Source organism: Columba livia, chromosome 3 (assembly GCF_036013475.1).
Source record: "Columba livia isolate bColLiv1 breed racing homer chromosome 3, bColLiv1.pat.W.v2, whole genome shotgun sequence".
In the NCBI taxonomy this organism is placed as follows: Eukaryota; Metazoa; Chordata; class Aves; order Columbiformes; family Columbidae; genus Columba; species Columba livia.
Genome location: NC_088604.1, coordinates 63975381 through 63989077, shown reverse-complemented (window position 1 = coordinate 63989077; position 13697 = coordinate 63975381). Strand labels below are relative to the sequence as shown.

At 39.9% G+C, this 13697-nt stretch overlaps 1 protein-coding gene across 12 annotated transcripts in view; it reads left to right on the top strand.

Moving 5' to 3' along the window:
- Nucleotides 1-13697, top strand: part of TULP4 (TUB like protein 4) — a 155291-nt gene that overhangs the window by 119423 nt on the left and 22171 nt on the right. For all 12 annotated transcript variants that reach the window (XM_065057291.1, XM_065057279.1, XM_065057282.1 and 9 more), the window contains 3 exons: nucleotides 160-294; nucleotides 3045-3211; nucleotides 13421-13645. In XM_065057291.1, coding sequence (XP_064913363.1) covers nucleotides 160-294; nucleotides 3045-3211; nucleotides 13421-13645 — 527 coding nt within the window. The remainder of the gene's footprint in view (nucleotides 1-159; nucleotides 295-3044; nucleotides 3212-13420; nucleotides 13646-13697) is intronic.

Below are 13697 nucleotides of genomic sequence, written 5' to 3'. Positions count from 1 at the left end.
CCTTGCTTTTGTCCATAAACATTGCAGAAATAAGTAGGTAGGGTTTGAGGCTTGGAACCACTCCTGATGTCGGTAGGCTGCAGTACAGTGTATTTCAGCCTGGGTGTAATTACTTGTGGTTGTTTGCCTTTTGCTCACTCCAGAGCCTTGTTTTTGCAGATGGGCCAGCTGCATATCCAGTCCCGGTGCAGAACACCAAGCCACTACTTACTGTCAGCTTCACATCGGGAGACATCAGTTTAATGAACAATTATGACGACTTATCTCCTACTATCATCCGCTCAGGGTTGAAAGGTACAAAAATAAGCCATTTCAGCCCCTTCCTTCAGCCCCTCTGTTTTTCTTGTATTTTTGATGATGTGTGTATGGGCTATGTTTTTGTGGTTGTCTCTCCTAACCCAGAATAATTCAACCACCGTTGTTGCCATTTCCAGTGGTGACACCTGCTGGTGTGTGTTTGAAAAAATGTTTAAATTTTGAAGATTGTGTTTTTCTGGCAGTTTTGTAGAACAAATTGATCTGGATGCTGTTTTTCAGCTGAATGTGCTAATATGTTTATGGTTTTTGTGAATGCCCCTGCTATGTAACACTTCCTTTCCATTTTTAATTCACAAGGTCTCCTCCCGTGGTTTTGGTAACCAGGTGTGAATCACAGTGCTTTTTTAACTCCCACAAATTTGGGAAACTTGCTAGAATTATTAATTATCAAGAGGCAAGTTATTGTGAGAGAAGGAAAATTCCACTGATTAATTACTATGCATCTTGCTAAGTGATGTGGATGACTGTTTGTAAGATCAGTATTCCATGTAGAATCTTTAATTCACATTGAATTTTTTACTCTTCTTACCTATCAAAAACATCCCTTACTTTGCCAGCACTCTCGGTACAATTTGCAGTGCATTGCCTGGAAAGAAGTTTTAGTTCACTATGTCACATAAGCATATACTTAAAAGTAAGTTCCATTGATTCATTTTCGTCTCCACAGGTAAATTAGTTATATATTGGATGGAAAAAAACCAAAATGCTATTGGAGCAGACTCTTAGCTGTTCTGTAACAGTGGGATATTTTTGTTGAAAAGTTGCCCTAACACCAGCACAATAGTTTTTGGATGATCCGCTACGTAGGGTAGTCTTAGGAGGTAAAAAAATCACCATTGAGGTTTCTTTTCCACTCCTGCTTCCATCTGTGCCAACACAAGAAGTGTATGGCTGGCAAAATGCAGCATCATGAGGCAACCCTATGATCCAGAAAACTTCTTCAGCCAAAAGGATGCCTGAAATCTGGGAAACTGCAGCCAGTCTGGAGAAGCGCTTGTGATATCCACCAAAGGGACTGTCCAGCATCTCTACAGAATTACAGTAAATAGAATGGGCAGTAGTCTTGAGTTGTCATCTAGTCCAGCTTTCAGCTGGAAACAGTTATCAGTTGAGCTATTTCACATCAAGGTTTGATAGTCATTGGAGATGCCGTTAGCATAAAGCCATGCTGTCTCAGAGGGGGATGCTGCAGCCCACATCCAGCCCTTCACTGCCTTTGCAGCACCTAAATCTAGGAGATTTGAGAGAGAGAGAGAAAACTGCTGGATGCAGTAATTGCTCCTGTTCCTCTTGGTATGGGAATTGACTGAAAGTTTTACCCGAAGACATGTATGCGATGGAGATTGTTTTTTCACTTTGTTAATTGTGTAGTTAAGCCAGTTACTACAAGTGGGGTTGATCAGCATGCCTCATTGCTTTCTAACCTGCCTGTTGTTACACTCTCTGAGAAAGATGAATTAAATTCCACTGTAGATTATTTAGAGGCCTGAGGACTAAGAGGAAAAAAAGAGGCATACAGTGCCTAGCTGTGAAAAAATTATCTTGAGGAACATGCATCTTGCCTCTGATAGGTACAGAAGCACAATTCCCGTGAGAAATATCAGAAAGTTGAAATAATACAAAACCATGTTAAATTTCACATAAAAGTCCCTGGAAATGACAAGTTGACAACTTGAAACAATTTTGAGATCCTTCCTGGCAACTCTCATTTCTCTCCTGCTTCTTCATTTGAAGACAGCTTCTCGCCCACAAATGTGGGCATCCTAGAGCATGAAAGTTTTGTCTTTACCTCCACTTTGTCTCAGCACAAAATAGCTGCCTTTCACCTCTGATTTTAGAGTAAAAAGGTTTAAAGAGTAGCTCGGTATTCCTTGCACATGCAAATCTGCCTCTGAAGCACAAGCAGAAACACAAGATACTGTTTTAGTGTTCTTGTTGCAGTGTGACAAGGAACTGGAGGATAGAAGGGTTTGAAATTAGCATCCTCAAATTTCGCTGTGGGCGTTCCTCATCATGAGGTGCCTGGAGGAGAAGTAACTGATATGTGTATTCATATCCATGTATATGAGAGAGTAAGCAATCCGTGTGTGCTTCTGGCAAACTCCTGCTAGACAGATGAGTAGACTTTCACAAGTCAGGTGCCGAAAGAAAACCTATGACATGGAGGCCATATGTATTTATGGACAAAAATCTGAAAGTCTTTCTAGTTTGATGTTATACTAAACCGTAACTTTAGTTTGAGTCGTACTTAAAGTTATATTCACAGCCAGTGAGAACATGAGGCATTGCTAAATATGCTGCTTTTTTTGCACTGTAGGGTTTTCCAGACAAATATTCTTTGCTGCTTTTAGTGAGATTATTTATCTGCCTATTAACTTGATTCCATTTCTTTACCCCAGAGATCTGCATAAGATCTTCCACATCAATTTTAACATCCCTAATAAATTCTTGTCCTTAGGTACTTAGGAGAAACCACCAATTACATTCTAGACTCACCACAGAGAAAGGTTTTTACATGTTTTTTTGCAATTTATAAAATAAAGTCATGCTTGAAAGTGCATATGCAGCGTATTTTTTACTATCTTAATGAAAGGATTTAGGTTTCTAAGTACTTAAGTAACTTCTGAGAGCATGATTTAGCTGTTCAAGTCACTTTGCAGCATCTGGGAATGCTGTTCTTACTGATTCTAATCAGTGATTATTGCAAACCGTCTTTGTGATTTCAGATGTGGTGGTACAGTGGTGCACACAGGGAGACCTACTTGCAGTAGCAGGCATGGAGAAGCAAAGCCAGCTGCTTGACCTCAGCAACGGTTCCCTGTTAAAAAGCGCACTTGTCAAGTTCTACAATGTGCGCGGGGAACATATCTACACTCTGGAGACACCTGTGCAGGTAGGAGGTATTTTTAAAGTCAGTTCTCAATGCTTTGCTGACATGCTTTTCCCACATCAGCTTGTTGGTGTAGACCTGCAATGTGAAAAGGGTTGCAAAACACCCTTAACACACTCTAAAATATGATGTAGATAAAAATACTGTTTGCATTAAGGTAGACATCCAAGAGTGCATCTGATTCTATGGCCCGTTGTGCTAGGTATTGGGCAAATATATAAGGAGAAACAATCTGTTTCTCAAAACCACTGGGCCAGGAATGAACAAGATGGAAAAAGGAAATTCTGTTGTTTCATGGCTAAGTGACTGATGAGAAAATACTAGGTAACTTGCTTGATGTTGTGGCAGAGCCAAGTGCTGGACAAAAATATTCAAAGTCCAGTATCATAACTGCAAGATTATTCTCTCTTTGTTATTGCTGTAATTTTCTAACGTACAATCAGTTAAACTGAATGCAGTATTTTACTTTTTATAGCATCAGATCTAAGCGAATGAATCAAAAATTCTTGTTTCTGTTCCCATCTTCTGTACAGACTCACTGTAACTTCAGTCCTGTTACTTGACAAGTAAATGTCAACACATGGTCTGTGTGCTGCTCGGTGGTACAACATGGCTCATAGGTCTTGCTGATACTTCAGAACCCAACTGAATGTCGCTCCACAGTTTATTTCATTTTCTGCAGAACAGAGATGACTCCCAATTTATGACTGTACTATTGAAACTTAATCAATTTATAACAGCTTTGAAATCTAAAAGTGAAGGAAAGTGCTATAGATATGTTTACTTTATGTTTAATGATGATACCACTTATTATCATTTCTTTTTCAGTACCCTGATCTGGGATGGATACAAAAGGATGACATAGTAAACCAGCTGCTAAGCTTTTGTGTTTGCCTATATTTAGCATTAACCTGTGCTTATTAACATTAGCACTCTAATTTAGATAGAATTCTTTAATTTTGTAATATGTAAAATAATGGTCTCTAAAGCCAACCTAAATACGTACAGTGATATGTAGTGCTGATTTAGGTACCTAAAGGACTTACCCATACACACTGCTTTATCGTCTTAAACGTAGCCGTTTCAGCAAAGTAGCATAGCCCTTTTGTCTCTGGATTGATTGTGGAGAAGACATATTTATACCTGTGTTGCTTATTCCCAAACCGGGTAAAAAGTGAACCTCATTCCATTGCTTCAGTACCAGAATACAGTATGTCCACATTAGCCCTCAAACCAGTGTAGCGCTCTGGGGTCAAGCTGTGAAATCGTGATTTGAGCATTGGAACTGATGGGGTCAGGTTGCCTTAAGGTGTGTGTGTGTGCAGGCTCTTCTCTTACTGCTTTTTCCCAGTAACCTCAAACTCTCCTTCATTTAAATACCTTCATCTCCTCTAGTTCTTCCTGCATCCCTTCAACTTCATTCCACATTTTCAGCTCTTCTCCTTTCTCTTCTACTTGATCAGCCGTGAGAAAGCACGTGTTGTGGCTGCTGTGAGGGTTAATTATTCTGCCGTTATATGAGTGCTTATAGGGCAACTGACAGGCCACACAGAACAGGTAACTGTCAGGCTCATCCTACAGCATTTCTCATAGTGAAAATACTAACATGACCCTCTCTGCTCTTTCCAGCTGCTAATTTTCACTGAAACTGCAGCATTTTAATACATGGAGATTTCTTTCCCCATTGTCAACTTCAGATGAAAAGCCAACAGCTTGGGATGTTTTAAGCCAGGCTGGAAGTGAAGGATGGGGGAGGCAGGAAGTGGCAACAACCACTTAATAGCACAACCACAAAGTCTAATTTCTTTGGGAAACCAGGATAAAAATAACATTTAAACTGGTATGTTTATTAAAAAACTGTGTGCATAAACCTGCCTAAAATCAGAGCCACTCCTCTTCTCTTATCAGTTAGCGTTTATTCTCCTTATTTAGTGCATTTAAATTCATATTTACTCAGCTACAGGAGGAAGTGAGGGATCTTTCAGAAGGATGCCTGTATCTGCTCATGTGGACTTTATGCTTCTATGTATTTGAATGCTGGTCTAGCGGTATTACCAGCTAAGTAACAGGTATGCGAGAACATTGCAAAGTATTTGGTTTGCTAACAAAATCAGATAAAAACTGCTGTTGCAAAAAAATTGCTAGTAACTTTTGTTATTCCATGCCTCTGCTCCAAAAATGTATATGCAAAGGTGACAGAGTGAGTCAGTGGTCCTACTAATTTGTCTGCTGACAAATTCGTCAGAGTTAATTAATTCACTTTCTGTACTGTGACTGTCAGCCTTGTAATGGGATTTTATAAAATTTATCATTGGTTATTGAAGAAAATAATTGAAGAAAGAAAAGAAAATAATTTCCTCATCTCAGACTCTTCTGCTAGAACTGTTTCTTCTAAAGCAAGCAAATGCATAACTGGGAAGGCACCTTTATTCTAAATGAGCATTTTTCTGAATATAAAGGTAAAAAAATAAAGCAACGATAAGCATAGAAAGTAGTGGATTACAGGTGCAAAAACGATTTTCCATGTCGTACTCTGTCCCAATTCTTTGATAAAGCAGACACTGAACACTTAATCAGTAAAATATACTGAACTGTTTTTGTTTCTGCTGTTTGTCTGTCCTGTCTTTGGTGGGATATTCAGGAAACATAAGATTTTATCATTTATAACAAAACTCAGTCTAAAACACAACTTGGCTGGAATGTTACCTAACATGAAGTCTTGGCAAACCCCAAGGCAGAATAGATTTGGATACTACAGGTTACTCATCTGGATGATGATGGTTGTCATGGATGCCTTCAAGGTGTTTTATGTGCCATCTTCTTCTCCAGTGTTAGTGTGGTTTTGGCACACTCTGTCTCATTTGATTAACTAACTTAAGCTCTTACCTTTGGAGTAGGATTTGATGGTTCATAAACCTAGTTTGCTGATTACAAAAACCCTAGATAGGGAGATCACACTTGTTCAGAAGTATCCAAATGAATGCAGTGGCTTTGCATGAAAAATAACGCTCATAAACAGAGTGGTAGAGTTAGCAGAGTGTAACCGTGTCTCTTGTGCCTGCTCTGGGCTTCAGCCTGCCACCCTGCCATGCTGCAGGCATGTATTTCCAGAATATAGTGGAAAGAGCTGGAAAAGCTTGTGGAAGGTTTGGGCAAATGTTGAACTTCTAATACACAGAATCAAACTGGTTTGAACCTTGAAAGAATGACGAGAAAAATTCAGAAGGGACTTCAGGAAGTCACACCAGATCTTTGTCTTATTGGAAGCAATTTATGAAAACTGGGTCTATACTGTGACTCCAAAGACTTGATTTTATGAATTAAGAACATATCTTATTTATTTTATAAATAAACAGCATATCTTCAAGGCTGTCAGTCAGCTGATAACTATTCAAAAATACACTACCAATTTCTGTAACATGTAGCCCATACTATGTTCTCGTGTACACGAACACCAACCTGATGAACCAAAAATATGCCCTGTTCTTTTAGCTGGCAGGTTTTCATGGTCTTGCTTTTTCAACATTTAAAAATGTGATTGCAACAGCAGTTTGCCCTGGTGCTCGTATTTTTTTATTGGAAGAATGTTCATTTCTCACATTATTTGTTAAATCTTCATCGCCCTCCCTTGGCATCAAGCAGGGATGAGAATAATCAACTCATTCAAGACAGTTTTACAGTTTTGCTAAAATTCTTTACCAGAAATGCTGCAAGCCAGTTCTGTCATTTCAGAATTTCTCATCTGATGTGCAAACAGGTGTTTATTATATTAGCTAACCATACCTACTTCTTAAAGCTCCCTTCTGAGTGGATACAGCTGCTTCATATCTTCTCGTTTGAACAGAGGAGTCTCCTGCAGGATCACTTCAAAATTTACCTAACTGCTGACTTTACCAAACCTGTGAAATTATCCTGATGGTTTGAAGTTGTGACTTATATTTTGGTTAGTTCTTCACTTTTTATAATTTTCTTTCCTATATATCCCAGAAAGGACCAGGGGAACAAGAACATGAATTTAGAAACCCTGATTCTGATCTCTTTTATACATCCATAATCCAAGAGTAAACTTACATTATTTTATTATTTTATACCACTGTGTAACTGCTTTAAGAACAGATTAAACCTCAAGTGCAATGAAGTAGAAGGTTGAGTGTGAACTGAACCCTACATGGTCCAGAATCAGTTATATAGGCAACAAGATTAGATGCAGAAAAACTGTAATCACATTTTTATCAGTGTAATATTTTTAAAACCTAATTCACAGTGGTGTACCAAAGGTTAAATCTTTATGGGAGTGGTTTTCAGGAGTCTTTGAGAAGACACACTTGCTCTAAACCTGCTGCTGTCAACCGCAGCCTTCACAGCATTTCACAGGCTGCTTCTCTACTGGAAACATCCCAGCATCTGAACTGATAGATTTAAGATTATATGATCTTGCAGAAACCTGGTGGTTGTGTAGAAGCTATTTTACTAAGACCTGAGAAGGAGGGTGCAGTTTTAGGTTAAATTCAGATCAAAAGGCTTTGAGAGAAGAGGCTGCCTTTTATGTTACCCAGCTGAGCTGACCTTGCTTACTCTGTCTTCATTTATTCATGTAGAGTGTTCAGGTTTGTTGTTTCTGAATTAATATTATCTCTCATGTGTATCACCTGAAATTAATCCTATTTACTTGTTACTGGATGACAACAAAGCCTCAACAAGAGTTAATTTTCTTACAGAAAGTTAATCAAGAGCAACAGTTTAGAACTAGCTGGTGAAACATTCTTTGGAATGTCAATAAGGACCTGGATGTTTTCCATATAGGCCATAAGATATCTCTGACTGCTGCAGAAATTGGTCATGGTCAGGACTGGAAAATGGAAACACTTCTCTAAGCAAAGACTTATTCTGCTAAAATGAAATCTCATTGTTGTATTGAACTCTACAAAAAGAAAATAGTGTAGAAACAGGATGTAAGGAACATCTGCAAATCAAATAAGAGTTTTCTGAGTGAAAAAATTGTGTCGTAGTCGTTTTTGCTTTTATCACCACCAGTTCTTCATGGTTAATATTATTCCCACTGTAAATATGGGGAACAGGAGAGTGAAGAAGTTACATTACTTTCCAGCATCAATCCGCGCATGCTGTGGCGGTACAGAGATGTGCACACAGAATTCACAAGAGCTGGGTGGGCACTGCAGCTGTTGCACCTTCCAGCTTCTCGCTGAGAAAAGAAGAGGAGAAAATGTGTGTCTCCACATCAGCAGTGAGAGCAACCAGACTATGTACGTCAGAGTTTTATTTACAGCATACCATTCACTAAATACTATTTTGCAGTTGGATTATTTCTCCTGAGAAGAATCCCACTTGTTGCTGGGCTTTCTGCCCTGGAATACCATTTTTCCTTCATTACCAGTGGGACTCTCGATGCCAGCAGACAGGGGATTAGTGCAAGCATCAGGCAGCCCCGTGGCTCAGGATTTCTGAGCTCAAGGCAGACAGTGAGAATCAGCTTGAACAAGTGTTTTCATTGACTAAACTACATACAGGTGATAAAAGGTATATAAGTTATGTTCTTTCCTGTGAGAGAGACAGACGAGTGACTTACAGAAGCAACCACAGAGCTTGAGCAGCAATAACCATTCCCACGTGCTTTTCTAAGGGGACTCAACATCCCAGCAGGGGGTACAGATTTGAGTAGATGGAGCTGACTTTCAGCCACTCTAAAAAACATGGCAAAAGAGCTCCTTGTTGACCACTTCTTGAGATGTGTTTTCGGTCATTATTTCTTCTGATAAAACATCTTATTTTCTTGTTTTTAGCCAAGTATTTCTAATATATAATTGTCATAGCGCTGAATCCTATCTGTGTGCAGAAGTTCAGGGTTTTTTCCAAGATTTTTTTTTCCTGTGTGTTTGTATTTAAACCCTGGAATTCATTCAGATATTTACAGTTTGTGTTGAGATTTCCAAAACCCAATGAGATTTTTATATGCAAAGTGAGATTAGAAGTTATCATTACACATGATATTTGTAGCTGCATTTCCTTGTTCCTGGCAGAAAAAAACAAGTGTGCAAACATGGAAAACAAAGTTCTTCTGTACTAGAATCTGCTTGTTCATTTTCTAACAACTTTTTTCCTTCCTTTTTTTTCTTGCTATCACAGTGCAAATAAGTGGCAGCTTTATAAGGAGTGACAATTTGCATAGGACGTTGAAGTTCAATTTTTTTCTCAGCAGTCTGGAAGGAAGGCTGTGGCCAGTTCATAACTGACTTGCTGCAGTAATTGACTTATACCCTTGTCCTTCAAGTGAAAGAGTGGGAAGAATAGTTATTGAAAAATATTATTGGAGCAGTACATTTAAAGGTCAGGTCAGATCTGGCATTTGGGTGATCTTTTATTTCTCCAACTCGGTAATGACAGGCTAATTTTGCCTGAACTTCATCTTAAATCTTAGCCCTTCACTGTAAATGAAGTGTTGCTGGATATTAGGCTTGGGGAGCACCAGGGCACTGAGTATTCCATAGAAAAGCAAGGCAAGGTGTATCTGGGGAATCAGCAAGCAAAGACAAACCAGTATGGTACAAGCACTCTTTGATGAGATTGAAAATACTAAGATTAAAACATGTGATGTATGTGGGGAGACGGAATGTACAAATGGAAGAGTAGAAGTGTTGTGATAGACAAGCAGGACATTTGTAGGTAGTGTATGTGCATGTGCATGCGTTTAAACATGCACCCAGTCACATTGTTTACCTAAAAATATGTAAACAGAGTATAAGGCAGTCAGACATTCAGAAGCTTAAAAGATGGCTGAACTATGGTTGCCTGTCAGGAAACTGTGGTGAAATCCCTCAGTGAGGCAGTGTCTTTCATTTTGGACTTTCGACTCTTCCCAAGCTTCACAGTGCTGTGTTGCGAGAGGTCCCACTCAGTGTTTCAAAGCTTATGAAAAACCTATTCATTGACAATATGTTTAAGATTGCAAAGGTTTTCAAACTGATGCTATCTGCATCTCTGCTGTTCTCTGCATGCAGCAGTAACCTGAGGAGAAAAGAGGTTTATTTTGACTCTATTTGGATGAGAAGAGGCCTGTCTGGGTGTGATATATTGGATTATAAATGCTGCAGTACAAGACTTCATGGTAGAGCTATCTGGGTGTGCTGTATTGGATTATGATAGCTGGGATGTTAGACTTCTCTTCTGGCATTAAACTCTATCCAATAAATAAACATTTGTGTACTAAGTCACATACTTGTTTGTTCTTTCACTGTATTTATTGGTAAGCTTTAGTTGGTGCAAGATGAACGGAAGGATGGGGTTTGGATCCCACCATAAGGCTCAGGTCAATAGTTCTACCCATGTTGGGTTTCAGCCCTTGGGGAAATCAGGGTGACTTCTGCTGGTGATGATGGACTCATGATGGTTCTTTTAACCTTGATCTCAGAGCGCAAAATTAAGGTGACAAAAATGCCAAGGGGTTATAATTCAATCAAGCAGTGTTACTTTATTAATTTGCCCGTAAAGTGGCGCGTGAGAGAGAGAGAGAGTAAGAAAGAGAAAAGGGAAAGGAAACAGGGAAAAGTAAAAGTAAAGATGAGAAATGAGGTTGCATTTATCACCAGTCCAGTTCCAGAAGCATCCCTCTGGTCTCCGGGTCCCATGGAGTCCTGCCGGTCCTCCGTCGTGGTTCGAGATCCTCTGGTGGGAAGATCTTCAACGGTGTCCATTCTGGTCTTATCTTTTATGCTTCTTCACCCCACCTTGCTCCCATTGTTTTAGGCCAGTCTCCGCCTTGATTTCACAACCCAGGCTCATACTGCACAGGCTCAAAAGATTCATGCTTTCTTTTGCCAATGCTTACGTGTCCAGCATTCAGGGGTCTTTCTCTGGTCCATTGGATGACCTCAGAACCCTTGGCGAGCTTCTGGGCATGCTCCTTTTCGTTGGCCATTGTTTGGGGGAGCAGGTGAGGGACATGTGTAGCTGAGACTGCAGGTGAGAACACATCTTCTGGACGGCAGCTATTGTCCCAGGGTCGAAGAGACCCTCATAACAATAGCCTTCAGGAGGCTGGGGCTGGTTTTAGCTGAAGCAGCAGGCGAAGTCCACACAGCAGCCATTGTTAGCAGCAGCCCCCCATATCGGAGAAAACAGTGCAACACAATGCTTCTCCTCGGGCCTCTCTCCAAATCATTGTCCACATGTTCTTTCTGTCAGAGCCTCAGTTCTCTAAGTTCTTGATGGTGATGTTCAGGCAAATACTGCTCCGTCTTCAGACCGACTCTCACACTTTCTCAGGCTGTCGTATAGTAGATGTGGCAGGTACCTGGCTTGTGCCAGTGCCTTTTCAAGTGCATTTGTTTTACAAGCAGCTTGAACTGTCTCATTACTGCCAGACAGTGTGAGGGCTGAGCCACACTCTAAAATCATGAAAATACCAGTCAGTAAGGGATACTTTATGTGACTTCTCATCAAACTTAAGGCTCTGTCCCACAGATTATGGTTATGAAAAGCCATGTAATAATTATTGATGGTACACAAAGAATTTCTCAATTTTTTTTAAGTTCTTCACTACAAAATGCCTTTAGCGATTAATGTGAAAATCACATGGTTCACAGTCGCTGCCCCATTTGCTTATTAGTCAGCCTGAAGGTTTGTGCCTCCATGGAAGTGTGTGTGTGTGTGTGTGTGTGTGTGTGTGTGTGGTGTGCCTACATGTAATGAAAATGAAGCTTCTTCATTCCTCCCACTTTAAAACTGATATTTTCCTTGAAATTTAAATTTAGGATAAGGTGACTTAGCAGGGGAGATCTTTTATCTGAAGAAGTTGTTTCTGTCTTCATAATAAACAATGATAGAGTGCTGTGCAGCTGTATTTTGTATTATGTCATTCACATACAAACATCTTGTCCCAGTTTTTCACCTTTAAGCATCTTGAATGTGTAACTGAAGGGGAAGCTTTTTCCCCAGACTAGATTACTAACCTCTGGGCTGATCTAGCCCAAGTATCTGGGTGTCATATGACTAGAGAGGATTGAATAAAAGTTACTACTGGTGGTGCCTTGACTCTTTTCTTTTGTATAGTTAATTCTTGTTTGGTGAATCTTGTAAAGAGTCTTTATATTTATATCTTTATATTCCAAAGAGACCCTGACCTTTCAGTAAACACAGCTCATCATTTAAATGAAAAACATATTTGCTTAAACTTTTGAGTATCACAGATTATGAAAAGAAGCTGCAAAATATTTCTCATGGAGTGGTAGTTTTTTCTTTATGTTGTTTATTTGTATAGAGATAGCAGATAGGGGATTGAAATTCCATACAATATGTGTACATGTGCAAATGCAGATGCTTTGTAACACAGAAAGCAAGAGATGACAGGTAGATGCAGCTAAGACTCATGAAGAGCAAAAGTAATAATGATAGGACTGTAAGAGGTCACAACAGACCAGTGCTTTACATGAAAAAGATAGGGTTTAGGAAGACAGTTAGAGAGCTCCTTGCAAGCACACCTTGGTATTCTCACATGAACTCCTAATGCTCATGCAGCAAGGAACAATGTCCAAAGCAGCTTTTGAGTTGTTTATTGTTATTCTGCTCCACATTCTGACATGTAGTACCAGTCACCCCTGACTCTTTCTGGCTTTACTGTCATGAATTCAGACATTTCTGGGTGTAGACAAGCAGAAGACAAAAGGTCATTCTCCGTTTTGTTCCCAGTGCTCTTTCTCAGTTCAGTTCCTCTGGGAATAGTTCAGAAGAGACACTGTGCAGCAGAAGACTCAGTGCAAGACAAGAAAGCCAACTGGGTTTTGTTCAGTAGTTTACTGAGGGTCTCTGTGCATATAGTTTAACATTTCAGTTGTCAAATATGAGCTACTACCAGTGGATGAGGATTGATTAGATGACTGAAGAAATAATCTGATTAGGGCATCAAAAGATCCTGCTTTTTAACACTTTATGAGTTTGAAGTCACTTATCCTATCCGGGTTGCGTGAAGAGCTTTAAGCCTTGTGAGTAAAAGGTACTGTATAAACATCAGCCATTGTTATCGATAATTTCAGATGTTCAAATTCTTCTCCATTTTTGCGGGCAATAGAACACAGTTTTAAGTTTCTGAAGACTCAGGGTAACGTGATCAGTGCTGAATTCATATGGTCACTTGCTGTGGAAGTATCTTGGAGAACATATATGCTCTTTTAAAGTTGTATCCTTTTCCTCTCCGTGCAGCGTCCCATCATCTCCATTTGTTGGGGTCACAGGGATTCACGCCTGCTGATGGCTTCCGGACCTGCATTGTACGTTGTCAGAGTCGAGCACAGGGTGTCCAGCCTGCAGCTCCTGTGCCAGCAAACCATCGCCAGCTGTCTGCGGGATGACAAGGACATCAGCAAACTGACCCTGCCCCCTCGGCTCTGCTCATACCTTACCACTGCCTTTATACCAACAATCAAGGTAAAAGAAAATAAATGTGCGTGTGTGTGTGTGTGTGAGGAGGAAGAAAGGG